General features: G+C 38.1%; 1 protein-coding gene across 5 annotated transcripts in view; it reads right to left on the minus strand.

Annotated features, from left to right (window-relative positions):
- Positions 1–4,642: 4,642 nt before the first annotated feature.
- LOC128260880 (tyramine beta-hydroxylase) overlaps positions 4,643–20,615 on the minus strand; it is a 33,856-nt gene continuing 17,883 nt past the window's right edge. For all 5 annotated transcript variants that reach the window (XM_052994189.1, XM_052994190.1, XM_052994187.1 and 2 more), the window contains 6 exons: positions 11,424–11,782; positions 11,202–11,353; positions 10,389–10,780; positions 9,406–9,755; positions 8,584–8,771; positions 4,643–6,776 (listed from right to left, as the gene is read on the minus strand). In XM_052994189.1, coding sequence (XP_052850149.1) covers positions 6,473–6,776; positions 8,584–8,771; positions 9,406–9,755; positions 10,389–10,780; positions 11,202–11,353; positions 11,424–11,782 — 1,745 coding nt within the window. In that variant the 3' untranslated portion in view covers positions 4,643–6,472. The remainder of the gene's footprint in view (positions 6,777–8,583; positions 8,772–9,405; positions 9,756–10,388; positions 10,781–11,201; positions 11,354–11,423; positions 11,783–20,615) is intronic.

Below are 20,615 nucleotides of genomic sequence, written 5' to 3' on the forward strand. Positions count from 1 at the left end.
AGAAGTTGCAGTTTTGAACAGCTGGCAACCTATACCATCCATCCTTGATCGATTGAAAACAAAAAATTTAGTTTTGACAAAAAAACAGAATTTTGAAAAACTTCTTTTGAAAAATTTATTTTTGTCCGAATTTCTGACTTTTTTGTAAGGGGGTACATCATCATTTTTTGCAGAAATTTGAAAATCTGAACAAATTTTAACTGTGAATGCCATTCGATTGGAAATTTTATTACGAATTCAACGGTGTATGACATTCCAACATTTGACCGTTATTTCCCAGGGTTTTGACACAAAAACCAAGTTTTTAATATGTTTTTTGGGGTTTTGGCGATTTTTCAAACAAAATTATTTCTGAAGAGTCTTTTTTTTGTATCTTTGCCAAAATAAGACCCATAGTCAAAAGAGTTGCAGTTTTGAACAGCTGGCAACCTATACCATCCATCCTTGATCGATTGAAAACAAAAAATTTAGTTTTGACAAAAAAACAGAATTTTGAAAAACTTCTTTTGAAAAATTTATTTTTGTCCGAATTTCTGACTTTTTTGTAAGGGGGTACATCATCATTTTTTGCAGAAATTGGAAAATCTGAAAAAATTTTAACTGTGAATGCCATTCGATTGGAAATTTTATTACGAATTCAACGGTGTATGACATTCCAACATTTGACCGTTATTTCCCAGGGTTTTGACACAAAAACCAAGTTTTTAATATGTTTTTTTGGGGTTTTTGGCGATTTTTCAACAAAATTATTTCTGAAGAGTCTTTTTGTTGTAACTTTGCCAAAATAAGACCCATTGTCAAAAGAGTTGCAGTTTTGAACAGCTGGAAACCTATACCATCCATCCTTGATCGATTGAAAACAAAAAATTTAGTTTTGACAAAAAAACAGAATTTTGAAAAACGTCTTTTGAAAAAATTATTTTTGTCCGAATTTCTGACTTTTTTGTAAGGGGATACATCATCATTTTTTGCAGAAATTTGAAAATCTGAACAAATTTTAACTGTGAATGCCATTCGATTGGAAATTTTATTACGAATTAAACGGTGTATGACATTCCAACATTTGACCGATATTTCCCAGGGTTTTGACACAAAAACCAAGTTTTTAATATGTTTTTTGGGGTTTTTGGCGATTTTTCAAACAAAATTATTTCTGAAGAGTCTTTTTGTTGTAACTTTGCCAAAATAAGACCCATAGTCAAAAGAGTTGCAGTTTTGAACAGCTGGCAACCTATACCATCCATCCTTGATCGATTGAAAACAAAAAATTTAGTTTTGACAAAAAAACAGAATTTTGAAAAACGTCTTTTGAAAAAATTATTTTTGTCCGAATTTCTGACTTTTTTGTAAGGGGGTACATCATCATTTTTTGCAGAAATTTGAAAATCTGAAAAAATTTTAACTGTGAATGCCATTCGATTGGAAATTTTATTACGAATTCAACGGTGTATGACATTCCAACATTTGACCGTTATTTCCCAGGGTTTTGACACAAAAACCAAGTTTTTAATATGTTTTTTGGGGTTTTTGTCGATTTTTCAAACAAAATTATTTCTGAAGAGTCTTTTTGTTGTAACTTTGCCAAAATAAGACCCGTAGTCAAAGAAGGTGCAGTTTTGAACAGCTGGCAACCTATACCATCCATCCTTGATCGATTGAAAACAAAAAATTTAGTTTTGACAAAAAAACAGAATTTTGAAAAACTTCTTTTGAAAAATTTATTTTTGTCCGAATTTCTGACTTTTTTGTAAGGGGGTACATCATCATTTTTTGCAGAAATTTGAAAATCTGAACAAATTTTAACTGTGAATGCCATTCGATTGGAAATTTTATTACGAATTCAACGGTGTATGACATTCCAACATTTGACCGTTATTTCCCAGGGTTTTGACACAAAAACCAAGTTTTTAATATGTTTTTTGGGGTTTTGGCGATTTTTCAAACAAAATTATTTCTGAAGAGTCTTTTTTTTGTATCTTTGCCAAAATAAGACCCATAGTCAAAAGAGTTGCAGTTTTGAACAGCTGGCAACCTATACCATCCATCCTTGATCGATTGAAAACAAAAAATTTAGTTTTGACAAAAAAACAGAATTTTGAAAAACTTCTTTTGAAAAATTTATTTTTGTCCGAATTTCTGACTTTTTTGTAAGGGGGTACATCATCATTTTTTGCAGAAATTCGAAAATCTGAAAAAATTTTAACTGTGAATGCCATTCGATTGGAAATTTTATTACGAATTCAACGGTGTATGACATTCCAACATTTGACCGTTATTTCCCAGGGTTTTGACACAAAAACCAAGTTTTTAATATGTTTTTGGGGTTTTTGGCGATTTTTCAACAAAATTATTTCTGAAGAGTCTTTTTGTTGTAACTTTGCCAAAATAAGACCCATTGTCAAAAGAGTTGCAGTTTTGAACAGCTGGAAACCTATACCATCCATCCTTGATCGATTGAAAACAAAAAATTTAGTTTTGACAAAAAAAACAGAATTTTGAAAAACTTCTTTTGAAAAATTTATTTTTGTCCGAATTTCTGACTTTTTTGTAAGGGGGTACATCATCATTTTTTGCAGAAATTTGAAAATCTGAAAAAATTTTAACTGTAAATGCCATTCGATTGGAAATTTTATTACGAATTCAACGGTGTATGACATTCCAACATTTACCAAATTTTCCCAGGGTTTTGATACAAAAAACAAATTTATAGGGGTGTTTTCTGTATTAGCTGCACATAACAGTTAGTTTTTCATCTGTGCGTCGTGTTTTGGCCAGTTAACACTCCCAAAAATATTGATATTTTAAATCTACATTTTGTAGATTTTAACAATTGGGAGCCTTACTGTAACGAACAGGTTTTTCCACTAACCAGAACAAGGCGGTCACGATGGGGGTTGGGCTGATTAAATGTTCTGCTTTTGCCGCTGAGAGTGAGTGCGTGTGTAGTGTGTGTGCGAGCGTGAAAATGCAATGACAACAACCCGAAAAAAGCGATTACGCACACATTCATGGCCACGCACACAAGCACGGGACGATGCCTTCACGTATGCCATTACGTTAGGCTACGTTACGCATACGCCACATACGCCGCGACCACTTGACTTTTCGCAGTCACGAATCGGGAATCTGCCGTTGACTTTGCTTGACTTGAACGAACCACTCTGTCCGTGTGACACTGCTCTCAAGAAGACCATAAAAAAATGAGAAGAATTTTACATGAATGTTAAATTACTTTGAAAATTAAAAAAAACATTACAAAAATATTTTAGTATTTTAGTGTTTATGAAACTATCCCAAAAATTGCAATATGTCAAACTTTTCAATATGCTAAAACGGTTTATTACGTAAGTTATTATTCATGTTTCTACTTTCTTTACTTTTTCAAAAAAGTGCAATATGAAAATAATAAAAAAGTTAATGGAATAAGATGTTTTAAAAATTTTTATATGTATATATAAAAACAAAACAGTTTTCCATTTAAAACATTACTTTAAGCTTTTTTTTATTTGAAATGAATTTGTCCAAGTAAATTTTATTATAATGTTTGTTTTTTTTCTCGTTAAAATATTTAATAAAATAATAGAAGCTTGAGATGAAGCTAATTAAATTCTTTTCATTTGAATCATTCTGAAGCAAATATGCATATTTTATTTCAGGAAATTGCTGAACATATTTCTTTTTAGTCCAGTGTCGCAGAACTGTAACCTGAATTCCATTCTCCCTCCTGCTTCAATGTTCATTCTTATCGTTCATTCTGTCTGACTTTTTCCTCCTTTCCTCATACTTATTTTTTTGCTACACAGCTTTTCCGGAAAAACGAAAGGGGCTGCAACATGGAACGTATGTATGAAGTCTGTCATCTGCTTGAAGGCTTCCACGTCTGATGAAATAATGCTAATGGAATGGAAGCTCTTATATTTTGTCTCCAAATATAATCAATGCAAAAAAAATGACCCCAAGGAGTTCGGCAAACAGTATTGTCGGAATAACGTTCCTTAAAAATTGACAAATCTAATCATAGAGGGTACTACACATCATGGTTAATTGTAGGTACTTTTTGGTTCAAATCGATTACAAATTTAAAATATTTATTTTCTGTTCTGTAAACTTTACACATCCTCTCATTGCCCATCGTTTTTATAATGTAGTTGTTAGCATTCTTTCTTTTTATAGCGCCCTCAATTTTTGGTGTGTGCGTGCTCGCCAATGAATATTAAAATATTTGTTGTTTCGTTAAAAACTTTTAATTGGATTGCAGCGTTTTTAATACTCTCATGACTTTCCATTGCTCCCCGCGTCGCCCCTTTGCGCCATACCCCTTTTTGTACGTTGGTCACACAAAAATTGTGCACAAAACTGAAAAATCAATTAAAATGGCCGGTCGTCAGTCAACGCGTTTAAGGATCAAATGTGCAAAAAGGACAATAAAAAACGAGAGTCCGTCATTGAACGGGTTAAGCTCTCGAATAATATCAAACACTTAGGGATTTCCGTGATTGCGTAACGTAATCCAATTTAAAATAACCTCCACTTTAAATTTAAGAGTGTGTTGTAAGGGTACTTTAATCTATTCAATTTCCCCCACTTTCTGGCCATAAGTTATTGTGTAAAAGAAAAAAAGATTTTAATTCTGGTATGGTGGTCAGTTTTTATTAGATAAATTATACATTTTACTTTTTTTTTGGTTTCGCTTTCGATTCGTTTTTGTTTTTTATAAATATTTCATCTACATAGTTTATATATTCATGTGTATATATATTTCTTTTATAGCCATAGAACAATTATCACATCTTACATATGTATGTTGGCTACACTTAAACGTATCCATTACATGTTTACTCAAATGTAGATTTAGTGTATATGTGTGTGTGTGTGTGTGTGTGTGTTTGTGTGCGTGGGTGCATTTGTGTGAGTTAGATGAAAGTGAAATATTGAGGGATAGGTATTCAAAAATACATGGGTACATGTGGTAAGCTCCTGGCTGCTGGTAGCCCATCTACCATGTCCCATGATCCCTTGCCCCCATCCTAAGTGGTGCCAACTTTCCACATTTCCAATAAGATGCTATATACCAATAGCAATCTTCCTATTTTTTTCAGATTTTTGTCCGCCCTTTCTCCTTGGCGCGTCTTCTTCGCGCTTCTTGGTAATTAGACTTGGCAACGTCGGGTTGCATCAAAAGTTTGCTCATTTATATTGTATAAACAGTCCCCCAGTCCCCAGTGCCCAGTCCGCAGTCAACCCATTTTCTTGGCCCTCTTGGTTCCGGCCAGTTTGTCTCGTTCATTTAAGTCCGTTCCGTTCCATTCAGTCAGTTGGCCTTTTAATTTTTCAGCTGCCGCCGAGAAGTATGCTACAATTTAGTCTGAGCCCAGTTCAGTGCGGGTGCGTTAGTGTGTGTGCTTGTATCTCTCTGCGTGTGTGCGTGAGTTTGTGTGTGTGGGCCATGCCTTGTAAGCTGCTTTGTGTTAAACGTTTTAGCCTGGCGGCGCTGTCAGTCGGCAAATTTCAAAGGCTGGCCAAGACAACAAGGGCAAAGGGCACGAACACAAACTCAAACTCAAACACAAGACAAAGGCAAAGGCAAAGGCGAAAGCAAAAGCAAAAGCAAAAGGGGGAAAAACATGGGCGGGATTGGTAAATGCATTAGTTATTTAAAGAGTGAAAACATTTGTTTTGGCCTGTTGCCCTTGCGCTTTCACTTTGGCCCCACACACACACACACGCACTCACACACAAGCCCACAAAAAGGACGTTGATAATGCTAATGGCGATCCAGATGAACGGGTAAATACCGAGCGACTACAGTCGAACTTCCATAGCCCATAAAAATTCGGTTTTTGCAGCTTAAGCCTATCACATAAAATATAAATAAGTTCTTAAGAACATGGTTGTGTATTTCAAACACTAACAGTGCAACCTAACTACAGAAAACTTATAACAAGCACCGTATTAATTGTAACGATTAAAGAATTTTCTTCTGATAAATAACAAGGCGATCTCGATTTCGATTTTTTCTTTAGTTTTGGTTTTTTAATTTGCTAAGTCATTTAAAAACCAAACAAAACTAGGAGCTCATTCCGTTTTTAAATTATTTTTTTTTGTATCATTTGTTTTTGAAAATCATCATGGGATTTATTTCACATGAGAGCATTGTATCTCAAAGAAGTGTGTTAACAGATTAAAACAGAATTTTGTGCAAACAAAAATTGAGTTTATAAAAACTTTAAAGTTACAAAATGAAACATGATTTAGTTCAGGTTATGGAAATACGACTGTTGAAGTTAAGATCCCCGTATAATCATTACGTGTGTGCGTGTGCTGATGTGTGTGCTGATGTGTGTGCTGTTGTGTGTGCTGTTGTCTGTCTTCTGTATGTGTGCCTTTTGCCACGCCCCCATTGCCAGCCATTGGGATTACGCCCTCCGCCTAATGCCTTATGCCCAATGCCCAATGCCCAATGCACAGGGCCCTAATAGATGCACTCCCCAAGCAAATCGCACTCGCCCTTCTCCAACGGCTTCAGCCACAGCGGATTGTAGTTGGGGCACAGTTTGCGGTGGATGGGTATGCGGATTTGCACGGGCGTCGCCGCCACACCCTCCCAGCTGCCACGCCCCTCGAAGCGAGTGCCATCGGACCTGTTGCACTGCATGCTGAGCGGCTCCTGGATGTACATGGTGTACAGCTGGTCGACACGGGGCTGAGTCCACTCGATGCTCCGGTAGTTGGACGACCTGGCTCCGTTCAGGTGCACGCCATGCTGATGCTCCGTGCTGCGGATGTCAAAGAAAATATAATCAATTAGCAATGACTAACTGGGTAGTTTCATTGGGTGAAAGGATGAAGGATCCTCAAACACATTCCTAAATTTAATATGAACTCATTTTGGGTGACCCAATAGTGGCTTCTTATTCTACACTTGTGAAAAAACGTAGCAAATTCAAATAATTTATACTCAATTTAAATAATTTATCGCCTTGATTTTCATTTATTTTAAATATTCAAATATTACATTTTATTTTGAATGCAAATCCAACACACAAATGGAGTGCAAATATGCAATTGTATGAGTTTTAATTGAACTGTTTTCAATAGTTCGAGCTTTGATTCAGGGATAATTTTGTGAAAAGACTTAAAAACAAATATACACATTGTTTAAAAAGGAGAAAAATGTTCTTTATCAACTAAAAGTATTTTTTAAATGGTTTCAAACCTGCTTTTAGTTTGCCATAAAAACGAAAAATCGTAATTAATGAATACCGACTAAACCAATAACTATAAAACACCTCTTGAACGTTTGTGTATTCATATGCTAATGCTGAATACAAACAAACTTGTATACAATATCCCCATGCCAAGCGATATTTAATGATTTAAGCGTTGCTAAGCCCCAGCTGAGTGGAAAGTGTAGCCGCAACAATAACTTGAACTTTAGCCAGCAACTTCCATTTGCGACTCCCACCTGGCGGATGGATAATGCTCCCACCTTTGTGGCGGCCTTAATCTAATGTAAACTTCGCCATCAACTGCTTAAAGTTGGCAATTAGCGAACACCTTTTGGGCCAGCCGGAATGGGAATGGATATATAGGGGGTCGAAAAGGGGGAGGAACAAAGAGCATTTCGGCGTTATGAATGCGCCAAGGAATCGGGCCTCGAAAAGGAATGCCGAAAAGTTTCCCTTTGATGCACAAGGAGCCGAGCGGAAGAACCCCTTAATGAAAACCCACAATGCCACCGCTCATCACCCTAAAGCCCCACTAGACCCCCCTTTAGAAACCCTAAGACCTCCCTTTTACCCCCTAAGACCTCCCTTAAGCCCCTAAAAACCCCCCTAGATCCACGCCACTTCCATTGTGACGTCGTCTGTCGTCGGTTTCGCTGCGTAGATTAAAAAATATTTCTTCCATTAACGCCGCAAACGCCCGCGGGACGGATGGATAGAATGCCATGAATGTGCATGGGCGTTATAATTGTTGAATAAAGCTAGGGAAGGCACAAAAAAAAAAATAAAAAAGAAAAGGATACCGCACACTTCGGAATGAGCAAGCCTGGAATTCGCCTGCAGCGTGTTTCGAAATCAAAGGGCTTTCGCTGGTTTTCGGGGATTTAGCCATCAAATCAATCTTATGAAAATTATGAAATTATGAATGATTGCTAAACAAATGAAACAATTATTTTGTTACTATCAATTACTATTAATTTTCACTATTAATAGCTGTTATTATCAAAGGAATTTCAGGGGTTTCGGCGATTTTGCTATCAAATCAAATCTAATATCTAATGCTATCAAATTAATCTTATGAAATTATGATTCCTAATCAAATGTAACGCTTTTTTGAAGCATCAATTACCATTATTTGTTACTATTAATAGCTGTCAGCTTTTTAAGAAATACGTGTTTAGCAAAGATAATAAACTCTCTCTAAAACTTTAATCTCTTTTAAGCGATTTTGAAGCGAATTGAATAGACTTTTGGGTTAAATTGGGCTGAAAGAGTTTTGGGAGACCAACCTTACATGTTCATGAACTTAAATTAAAGCATATAATTTCGAGGCTATTAAGGCTTAAATACTACTCACCGTTTCATGTAGATGAAGTAGTTCTCGAGCGTCTCCTCTGATACGGAACTCTTGCAGACCTCCAGTTTGGTGGCCGGGTAGTAGTGGATGTAGTTGACGCACATCTCGTCGCTGATGGAGAATCCCCCGAGGGCGGCGGTCTTGTCATTCTTCGTGTTGTAGTAGCAAGTGGTCACCAAGGCGTCGCCCTAAAAAATAAATGGTAGATGGTAGCATGGATAACAAGTATTTGAAGGTTGAAACTAAAACGAAGCGCAAAAAGCAACACCAAAGTGTAAGAAGTGTTTGAGTAACGAGATTTGAAGCTACGGTCCCTTACTTTTTAAGACAGCACTAGAATATATAATATATGTATTATTTTTTACCCCAAATAGTGTAATAGACAATATTTTTTTGTAATATAAACCATTTAAACTAAAATTTAAAAATGATACAGCAAACTAGCAATAATGAAAATATAAACCTAGCCCAAAAAAAAATGAAATTATTTAAAAATTTATTAATATTTACCTAACAAAAGAGCCTAGCCTATATTATATAGCAAGACAAACTACCTAAAATATATGGGCCAACTTATGGAATAAATGGTATTATATATTAAAAAACTTTTTAATATATAAGACAAAACTTATTTAAAATGTATAGGCTAAACGCATATTTAGCGTTATTTTTTTCTAAAATATGGATGTTTGTGTTTCTTAGTTTTAAGCAATCGGTAGATTTTGTCTCTGACCAGCAGTCGATTTTGAAAGTTCATCATCATTTTAGATGCAAATAAAAAACAAAAAGCTTAAATGAAAGTAAGGGATCTGTGGCACTCACCGGCAGGACACGTGGCTTGTAGTGCAGGGTGCGCATCTCCTGGAAGTGGTGCGAGTAGAAGTCGTCGCGGTTCAGCTCCCGCAGCTCCTGTTCGCCGCGGAAGTGTCGGGTGAGGACGCGGACACCGCGCAGATGGGTGTGCAGTTGGGAGCCGAAGACAATGATGCCCGTGGCCGGCAGAGCGGCACGGGTGCAGTCCGCCACGCAGTAGCCGCTCAGCGGGAAGGCGGTCTGGCCGGGCGGTATGGCCATCTTGTCGGTGTACTCCAGGCCCAGTTCCATTACGGCGGCGTCATATTGACGCAGTGTCTTCGACATCTTGATGCGGAAGCCCGAGTTGTCAATCAAACCTGACGGAAGCAACAGGGCGGATGATTAATATTAATTGACATTTATTAAACAACTTTAGATACATTAACATAAAACTTATAGGCGATATTTTATTTAATACATTTTTTTGCGTATTTTTATTAATATATTTTTAATACTTTATGCTTTTTTATTTGATAATTGCTTTATAAAGTGTATACATTGCGTATACGACTAGTTAAACAGCCCTTAAGTATGCTAACTTTTTCTTTTCAAATCCCATTTCTTGATTGTGTTTCTTATTTGTCTGTTGTGAAATCTCTTGAAACTTAACAAAAAAATGTAATCAAATATAAAGAAGATTGCAAGGGATTTAAAAATAATTTTGTAAACCACTTTGAAGACATGTAAAACCGATTTCAAAAATGATTTCTTTTTTGCAACAATAATATACTTTTCCACTGATAAAACAAAAGAATTTCCACTAGACATGTTATCCAAACTGCGCCCCATTGAGTTCCAATTAAAATAAATAGCAGGCAACATAATAGGCTTATAGTTGAAAACAAAATCCCTCCACTGCGCCACGTGTGGCGATGCAGCTCATCACTTAACCAAATCGTTGTCGTAATCCTGCTTTGCCCAACCCATCAAGCTATCGACCACCCACTCACCAGCCTGTTTCTCCGGATTATTGAAGTGAACCTCCAGCCGGACGTAGGGATTGAAGCCGGGTCCGCCGACAGGCAGACCGGCCTCCGGGGGATAGGTGAAGGTGCCGGCGCCCATGGCCCACAGCACCATAACCTTGGAGCAGACCTTGGCCCGCGGCGGCAGCTGCTCGCAGTCGCCATTGTACAGGGGAATCTCGTCCAGCTCGCCGGTCTCGCAGTGGAACACCTCCATGTGGTGCACGATGCCCGGCGTCCGGATCAGCGGCTCGAACTGCACGATGTGGTGGCGTCGCTGGAGATCGCCCTCCAGGCGCTGCACGTGGCACCAGTAGGTCGTCTCGCGGTCGGGAACGGGCGCCTCCTTCAGGGTGATCTCTATGTGGTCCAGATCGCTGCAATGAAACCAAAAATTTTGAGATAATTAGTTTATTTAAATTTAAATTTTTTGTTTAAATTTAAAGGCACTAAGTTATAAATATAATTTTCATCTGTTTTGGTTTTAAATTTAAAGGTAGTAAGTTATCTAAATTATTTTTCGTTAATTTTTTAATAATAAATTATTTAATTAAAGATAAGAACCTGGTAAATAAAAACACTTATTTGTATAAAGGCTATTCACTAATGCTTATACTAAATTATACAAATATCTCGCGTTTTTTGAGACTTTTTAGTGGCAAAAAACAAACGATTCTTTTCGGACCATACTGCATATGAGCCATGTTTAGTTAATCACTACCATGATAATATCATTCTTTGAAAATATTTAAACTTAAAAAAAGAGTATAAATATGTATGACCTAGGCCCGCACTTACGTCTCGGGTATAAGTATCTTGTCGGCCCGGAGCAACTGGAGCATCTTCACACCCGCCTCGTGGGGAGCAGTCACATTGGGCAGGGCGAATTGGTGGTCCTCCAGGGCCAGCTCCGTTTCACCGCGGGCCCAGACCACGTACATGGTGCCCTCCTGGAAAGTGGATACCCAATTAGTGCACGGCGGAGTCCTGGTCCAAGTCCAAGGATTCACATTCACTCACGTGCAGTCGCAGGTCCAGCGGATCGCAGGTGTCGAACTTGCGCCTGAAGGCCAGCGTGAACTCGTCCATTTTGAAGACCTCGCAGTCCTGCTGATAGTCCCGCCGCACCCACCGCCCATCCGGACTGGTGTACGTGTCGGTCACCGCGTTGAAGAACCCGTTCTGGTTCTCGAAGAAACAAATGTCCGCATCGGCCAGGCCACCGCGCTTCGAGAATCCCAGATAGAACCAGCGGTGCTGCTCGTTGAACGCGTTCTGCAGGTGGAATAGCACCTCCTGCTTGTACCAGTCCACCATCCAGCTCAGCTTGATCTCCTTGTCGTCCAGATAGATCTCGTGCAGCTTCGTGTCCGACAATCCTAAACGAGAGTTATAAGCCAACATTTATAGTTTAATTGGAAACATCTAGTTTTACTACGGTCTATTATAACTGAGATTTGGTGTTGAATGTATAAACAACAGTAAAAAATGATTTATTATTGAAACATTATACTTATTTTCTATTTTTTTAAGCAATTTAATTGATTTAATGTTTTGAGACCCTGTTAATTAAGGAAAGGTCAATTTAATTTTATAGTACACAAAAAAAGAAACTCATTTTTTTAACGAAAAAATTAAGCAATATTAATTGCAGATCATTTTGTTTTTATGTTGCAAAAATTAGCAAACATGTTTGCTTTTAATATATTTTTCAGACATTCTAAAAACCCAAAAAATCGTTGCATTTAGTTTATTGGCCCATTTCAAAGATGCAAAATTTAGCAGAACTTTTCTTCATTGCAATTTTGACATCTATCGACTTAATTTTACATATTTTGTGATTATAAAATGAGCAAACATGTTGGTTAAGATATTTAACAGCCATTCAAACAAAGAAGAGGAGTGCTCTCCATATGAATACATAATTTCTATGCATTCTTTTCTGTGGCAATTAGTTTAATTTGCTGGTTGCTGGACTACGCTAGATTAATAGACTGAGTCCCTGGTTTATTAGAGACAACACCCCGTGGAAGTGTGCTAGTTCAATTTATTAATTAGGCCAGCTCAGATTGACTACGATTGGTTGGCCGAGGCCCAGCTGCCTGGCCAATTTCCCGCGGGACCCGATGCTGTCAGTGTTATCCGACCTGTTACTCAGCCGTGGGTCCTGTGAGTCCTGTGAATCCTGCGATTACTCGTTGCCCAGGACAGCCCGAGTTATTGCTGGCCATTAAGCCGCCTCGTCTGCTTTGGTTACCAATTCTGGCACACTGGGCATCCGTGGAGATGGCGCGATAATCAAGTTGCCTTCTACTAATTACGCAAATAAAAGCAAGCCACGCGACTTCAATTCATCCACTCCCCGGTCAATAAAGCCTCATAACCCCTAGGAACTTGGTAACTGGGTAACTGGGTAACTGGGGGAAACCATGGAATCCAGTGAATAACTGAGGCAGGAAGGGGGGCAACAGTAACCGAACAGGACAGCGTGGATTTATGTTGGCAGCGACTTGGTCGAAACGGCAGCACATCAGGCACATCAATTACGGCAACAATATCAACAGCAACAACAGCAATCGTGGATCCACTGGAGCGGCAGTAACGAGAGCCAAGGAAAACCCAATAAAATGTCAAATCCAATTGGCAAACACACGCCGAGATCGAGGACGATGAGCGCGAGCACAAGGACCATGGCCAGGACTCAGGACTCGGGACTCAGGACAGGATGTGGATGTGGATGTGGTTGTGAATGCTGATGGTGAATGTGGCTTTGCAGCGCAGTTCGTAAAGTATATCAAACTGTTTGTCAGTGCGCACACTTGCCAAAATATTTTACAAAATCAACTCCAACCAATATTTCATTGCAGCCTAAAACATAGCTGTTAAATCAAAATCGTGGACTCGAACAACTAATCCTTAGCTGTGGGACTATTTTAAATTTTCAGTAAAGGAAAATTATATTTTAGATTAGATTGACAACAAAATATATTTTAGATTGTACAGGTGCATTTAACTCTCCTCTCAGTAAAAGAAAATAACATTTAAGATTGAAAAAAAACGAATAAATTTGGGATAAAATTGTTTATATTTTAAACTTAATCGTGTTCAAATTAACTTGCAATTTTGTCCAGTGTAGCTAGATGAAGGCACAGAAGGCAGAGCAAAAGCGATGGCGAGGGGGCGACAATAAAAACACTCGATTACAATCAAAAGTGACAGGGGTCCGTGGTTTTTTTTACACGACTTAAGGGGGGAGAGGAGGAGGGAAGGGGGGGTGTTCGCGTTTGACATGGGTGGCGGTTGAATGGCAGAAAGGGGGTGGGAACGGAGTGTGGGTGCCTCGGATTTCGGGCAATGGTGCGTTGATGAATTTCGCTTTCCTCTGGCTCGCTGTCCGGACCAGAGCAGTTCAATCAAGTTCGGCGGAAGTAATATGCCCCAAACGAGTTTCGGCTTCACTCGCGGCACCACCCGCCGCACACCGCCCCTTTTGCCACCCACTTCAAGCCACAACCCCTTGTCTGTGTTTGCCACTAAAATTGATTTGTTACTGTACATATGTCTCACTTCGCTTTTACAAGAGGCATGGACACAGAAAGCGGCACATTGGCCCAACCGCAGAAAACCCCCCTCCTCCTCCTCCACCAAAAACCGAACCGGAACTGGAAAATCGTAGCACCCACTCCCTTCCTTTTTCTCCGGCGAATGTTTGGTAATACGAAACAAATCGGTTTGCCATTTGGCAATGGCTCCAAGGGAATCCGGTTCGAAACCAGTGCCAAACGAGCTGAAATCATAATTGGCTGCTTGATATGTAATTACTTTTAATGAGTTATGCGTGTTTGGCTTTGAAATCTGAAATCCAGCAACACAATGGTATTTAGGGAAAACTACACATTTAATTAACCAACTAAAGCATGTTAGTTATATGAAAATAAGTCTATTTTTATATTTAGTTTTTATATATGTTAAAAAACCAATAACTCAATTTATAAAAAAAGAATTTCTTTAAAAAATTATTAATAACTTATGCTTCTAAATTGGAAATTTAACTCAATTTCAATTTGTGAATAAACTTAAGTGAAACCATATACATTTACTTTTATTTGAAATTTTATAAATATATAATTAGAATGAATATATTTAACTTGCGTAAACCTTAAACCGAAACTCCTTGGAATTCCTCATTGACTTTTGCCTCATTTAATAGCTGTTTTGTACGGATAAGTATAACCTATCTGCCTACCTAAGTAATTCAATTTGTATCGTAAATTTTTATTTTATTGGAATGGGTTTGTGGGTCAGCGCTGCGAGTTCATTGTAGATTCAGTCCGTAGAAGTGGCCGACTTGACTTGATTTGATTTGACATTGATTGGGCTGCTGCCACTGAAGCTGCCTCTCGCATCCACGGAATTTACACTTTTCCTTTGGTATTTTGGCAATTTGATTCCCGGCAAACAATTGAATGGCCACACACAGTCCATAAGTCGAGGTATGAGTGTGATAAAATTTAATAAACTTGAAGTTTATTGCATTTGCTCGACTGCTTCGCAGTGTTGTGTGCGGCTCTCATCCAATCGAAAACTTTTTCGATTTTTCCAACCTGCTTGAACTTGAAATGGCACTTTGGAAGGGATGGTTTTTCGAATGGGGTAAACTATGGCATATCCGTTGGGGCTGCGCCGCATAGTTTTGTGTCTCCGGTCCGATGTCGGGAATGATGAGGATGTTGGCGCGTAAATGCCAAGGCGCACAGGAATTTTCTTATTATTCACTGGATGCGAACGAACGGCACTTGAAGGCATGTCCAATTTTCCGCCTCCCACCCGTCACTGCGATTCCCGCTGGTTCCCATCCGAACATACCAAAGTGCTTCTCAAAACTACACTGGGGGAAAAGGTTCTAAAGTCTGTACTTCTGTAAAAACTAAGATAACACTATTTCACTGCATTACAGGTTGAAACTTAGGCTGTGAAATAAACAAAATTGTTAACAATTTGCACTACAAATTTTGTAAAATATATAAATTCTGCTAAACTGCCAAATAAAAAGATTTAAACATTACATTATTTAAAATATATTTTTTATAATTACTGTTTTATTACTAAACTAAACATTAATTAAAATCTTAAATTTTTCCCCATATCATTAAAACATTTGTACAACAATTTTGTTTTAAATAAATGCATTAAGACATTTTGATGTTTCAATTTACTAATGTCAATAATATTACTTTTGAATACTAAGAAGAGTTTAACATTGCAAAAACTCCTTCGCTTTCGACAGTGTAATTTTTGCATTTGGACGATGGGCTGCCACAGGCGCTCTGGGATGATGTCATTATAATAATGTTATATGCACAAATCGTCAATTGGTTTGGCCCGGGGACGATTTAGCTTGGCTTTAGTCCGCCCCATTCCCCATTTCCTCATTTCCCCGCTCATTTGCCGCATTTTCAGCATTTCCAGCATTTCCCTTTCCCATTCGCATTCCGATTCCCATTCGTTCATTCAAATTGCCGCTCAAGTGACGCAAAAGCATCTGGGGAATGAAATGTTCGTGCTTTCTCCCATACTTAACCCCTCCGCCCCCCTTTTGGCCAGCTTTCTCCGCCTCCCTTTGGATGCCCCACTTAACACTTTATTGGATTCCTTTTGTGCACTCCCTTCGGTTGTTGTTTCCCTTGTTGCTCCTGTTACTCTTATCACTTATCACTTATCATTATCCGCGCTCTCATCTGTCCACATAGATTGCCATGTCCAGGACATTGGCTCATAATATAAATTGACTGCGTCCTTGTGGCCCATTTCCTTTTCCTTTACATTTTTCCGACCCTCCCCCTTTCCCTCGCTCCATTTCTGTTGTCAATTTGAGTTATGAAATGGTTCGACATGAGCACTCGACAATTGTCGTAGCGCCCTTATTCATTTATCCATTATCCATATTTGCTATTTCGGTACTCGGTAAATAAAATTTCTTAAAAGAAAAAAATCGGAAAACTTAAACACATCTAAAATAGCTTGTATTATGAGATTTCTCCCTTTATTTGCCCCAAACTTGTTTATTATATCGGTTTTTTGAAATTCTTAAAAAGTGTTGCCTACATTTAAGCGCATTTATTGACTATAGATAATGGGAAAGATTTGGTCGAACCTTGCTAGTCCTGTCTAGTGATATTGTCGAGCTCCCTTTTTGATTGAGACAAATATTTGAACAAATTTCACTTCGGCATAGACACCCACATTGCTTCCCCATTCCATTTCCCCCTGGCAAAAACCTCAGAAATGCGGTCGGGGCTCAATATAAATTATTGAGGATTTATTGGGTGCACTCCTTAAACGCTCACACAAATTAAATATATACATATACATATATGTTTATTTGTATATATTTTGCCGTTTTGATAGACTTAAAATCACTTAGTGATGGGCAGGTGTGCCTGTCCTTATGTCATTAGGTACATTTACTTAATTAGTTTAAAATTGTAAATATTTATTGCTACTTATAAGCCGCAAAGAATTTTAATCACCTAAAAATGATTCTGAAAAACAGAAATAATTTAGTGGTAAAATGTGTGTTATTAATAAGGTTTAGAAATATTTATTACTATCTAATTATTTATTAAAGCACCAAAAACTTTAAAATTTTTTAATTGCAAGGTTTAATAATAAAAAACTCATGGTATATTGGATCAAACATTTACAAGGTAAAAGTACACCATATTTTCCATCTTTTCCATCACTAAAGCACACCAATTTCGCACATTGACTAGAACAAATGAGCGCACGTTTAGTTTATCATAAAGCTTATTTATGGCAACCACTTTGCGCCACCTTTCGATGATGATTCCCATAGTGATGATGATGACGAACGATCTTGGGAAAGGTATTTGGCACTTGTCTATATGTATACATAAATATATATATAATATAGTGGTGTATTGGGGGACGTTCGAGTGGGCGTAGGCAGTGTGGGTGGTGGTGGCTCAACAACTGCCGTGACACATTGAGTAATGACACTCTGAAGTCGATAATCCATTAGGATGTCCAGCTCTAAGCCCTATGAATCGTTTATGGCTGCGGGTGAAGGGGGGGATTTTTTGGGACGGCATGTCTGCGGAATAAGTGGCAAAGAATTAATACCAATGTCCGAGCAACGTTTTCTTCATAACTCGATGGCAAGTTAAATGGCCAACTGTCAAACTTTTCAAAAGCAAAGAAAAACCATTCTTTCCCAAGGCTTTTAGTTTTAAAGAACACCGAAAATAAGAGTACTTATTTTACTAGTCATTCAGTAAATAATAAAAGTAATATGTATAAAACTAATAATTTATTCCAAACAATGTATTGATCAATTCCATACTTATTTATTGAATTTGTTTGGTATTTATTGTTAATACAACAAATAAAAAGTGAACAACGGATAATATTTAATTTTTTCACGTGTAAGTGTAAGCCATTTGAATAACTGCCTTGGATAAGTTTGTTTTTTTCAAGGAACTTTCAAATCCTTCGAAAATGTAGCAACGATCGAGGAGGTTCCTCGGAAAGCAAAATGTGCTTCAGCGTTTTTTGTGCGTTAATTTAGTTGGTATTTTAGTGGGTTTTACGCGTGGCATATGGACGGCCCCCAAAGGCGACATTTGGCATCCAATATTGGGAAGCGGAAAACGGGAGCTGCATATGTTAGAAGTTGGAAATAGTCGGGGAGCGAAACGTGGCCAAAACGCACGTGAATGTAAACTGCCGCAGGCTGTTGCATAAATAACAAAGCCGCCAAATTGCCACGGCCACGTTCTGGCCAAATGACGCTTTGACCACCACCAAAAAAAAAAGAGGAAGGAAAAAAAAACGGAGAGAGAAAGCCCAAAACTGCGGCGGCGACTGCGGCCTCTGATAAATAAATTAAAAGGCACACGCAAAACAGCGGGAATAGCCCCAAAGTTCGCCATGCAACTTGAACCTAATAAAGCTGACCACGCACCACGAGGGGCGGGGGGGCTTTAGGGGTTTGGGGGGTCAGGGGGTCAGTGGTCAAGGGGTAAGGCACATGTGTGGCCACATCCATGCAGCCGACAAAAAACCGCCAACGCGTGGCCACACAACGTCCTAAAAGCGGCAAAAACGGGCCAAAAGCGAAGCTGCAAAGCCACAGCCCTAAACAAAATTGATATAACCGAAAAAAATTGCCAGAAAATGTAGTAATCCGCACCTAAAAATCCCCTTTCAATTTGAGAAGGCAAATAAATACCGCGTCTTTGCAATGAACATTTTTCACATATCTTAAAAATTGAATTTTAAAAAAGAAGCTAAAACTCCATTTTCTACAAAATTAATAACTATTCTCATTACTTTCAAAAACTTGAACAAAATTGTTTTTGATAGTTTAGTTATAAACTTAAATAGGAGTTTATTTAAAAAGTTTAACTTTACTTATATTCATTTCTCAAACAAAAATTTAAAAATTTGTTTTTAAAGTTGCTCAACTTTATGTTAATAAATACAAATACAACTTCTTGTTTTATAGTGTGTTTTTATTTCTTTTTTAAAAATTTATGTTAGTTAGCTGAACATATTGAATTGAACGCTCAACATTAAGATCTGGTGGTAATAAGGAATTGGCAAACTTTATCCCAACAGTTGATGCAAATGATAAAAGGATTTTATAAATACTTTTGCGCTCTTGGAAACTTTCTATCCGCAACAAAACAGGCAATTTATATAGTAATACCCACTCCAAGGGGATAACAAGCGAAGCCTACACAAGTGCAGTCCGCAAAAGGGCAGTGGACGTGGATGTGGTGGGTCTACAGTGGAGTAAAGCAGATTCGTGGACCATGTTTGAATTTGGTTATTTGACGCCACCAGCAAAAGCGGCTAAAGCGCCTGAGAGTCCAACGGCAATGGCGGAAAAACAAACCAAAGTGATCAGAAATAAAAAATGACAGAAAGAAAGAACCGAAGAAGGAATTATATTGGTTTACCACCACAGAATTGGTGATTGAAAGTGTTCACGGCTTTATCAACCAAACTTTATTTTTTGTAATAATAGTCTAGGAAACCTTGCATTGAAGATAGTTACTTGTTTTAGATAAATAAAATCGTGGGGATGCTTTTGAAGTTGGTGTGTAAAAGTTGTGCATTCAAATTATTTATACATTAATTGATTATTTTTATTAATTAACAAGAACTATGCCCGTTTCTTAGCTAATCGATTTTAAAATAGGTATGCCTTTAATAAATAATCGGCCCAAAAAATAATGATAAAACCTCTTATAAAAAAAAGGGGAAAATTGGCAAAAAAAAAAATAAAGTTTTCAAAATCAACAGGGCATCGAATGTCTACGGTTGCATCATAATTTGTTGGTACAAATTCAGAACCTCAAGACAAGGTCGTCCGGGTTAATCTGTCAGAACCCCACTGGTTTTGGTTTTATGATGTATCTAAAGTCCTCTTGACGTAGCTGGTAGCTACACTAGCCACTTGTCCCGTAAACTCAGATCAGAGAAGTGGCAAAAAAAGTGGAAAGTGGAAAGGGATGGATGGAGAGAGAGAGGTGAGGACAAGTGGGCGAGGTGTGGTGTGGTGTGGTGTGGTGTGGTGTGGTGTGGTGTGGTGTGTGGTGGGCGGGTGTGTAAGGTAGAAACCTTATCAATGTGCCTGAGTGAGTGTGTGCGTGTTGGGTAAATTAGGTTTCATCTTTGGGCAATTTTCCTTTTGCTATTTTGCTGCCTTTTTTGCACTCTGTTTGCAAACTAATTTACCGTTAGTTATTACTTGGTATCTGTGTGTTGGTGTGTGGCTGTGTGATTGCCTCAATGTGTGAGTGTGTGTTAGTGTGTGTTAGTGAGAGTGTCTATCTCAGCATGCATATGCCGGCCATTTGTCTGCCACGCCTTGACCATAAATAACACGTTCTTTAGGGTCCTGGATTCACCAACACAAACATGACTCACACATAGACACACACACACACAGAGATACACACACTGTCTACCCGCCTGGGGCACGCATACAGCGACAAAGTTGTCACTTATAAATGTGCAGCTATTTCCATTAAGTTGTTGTCATCACTAACATTCCTGCGAGCCTCATTTGACCATCGCCAAAGGCTCTTGGCCAAAAACAGAATTTCCTCCTGCCAAATACCCTAAGATTCTGGCTGAAATCATAGCTTAAGCTCATAATATATTCATTTTCTACATTAAAAT

Source organism: Drosophila gunungcola (genome assembly GCF_025200985.1).
Source record: "Drosophila gunungcola strain Sukarami chromosome X unlocalized genomic scaffold, Dgunungcola_SK_2 000043F, whole genome shotgun sequence".
Lineage (NCBI taxonomy): Eukaryota > Metazoa > Arthropoda > Insecta > Diptera > Drosophilidae > Drosophila > Drosophila gunungcola.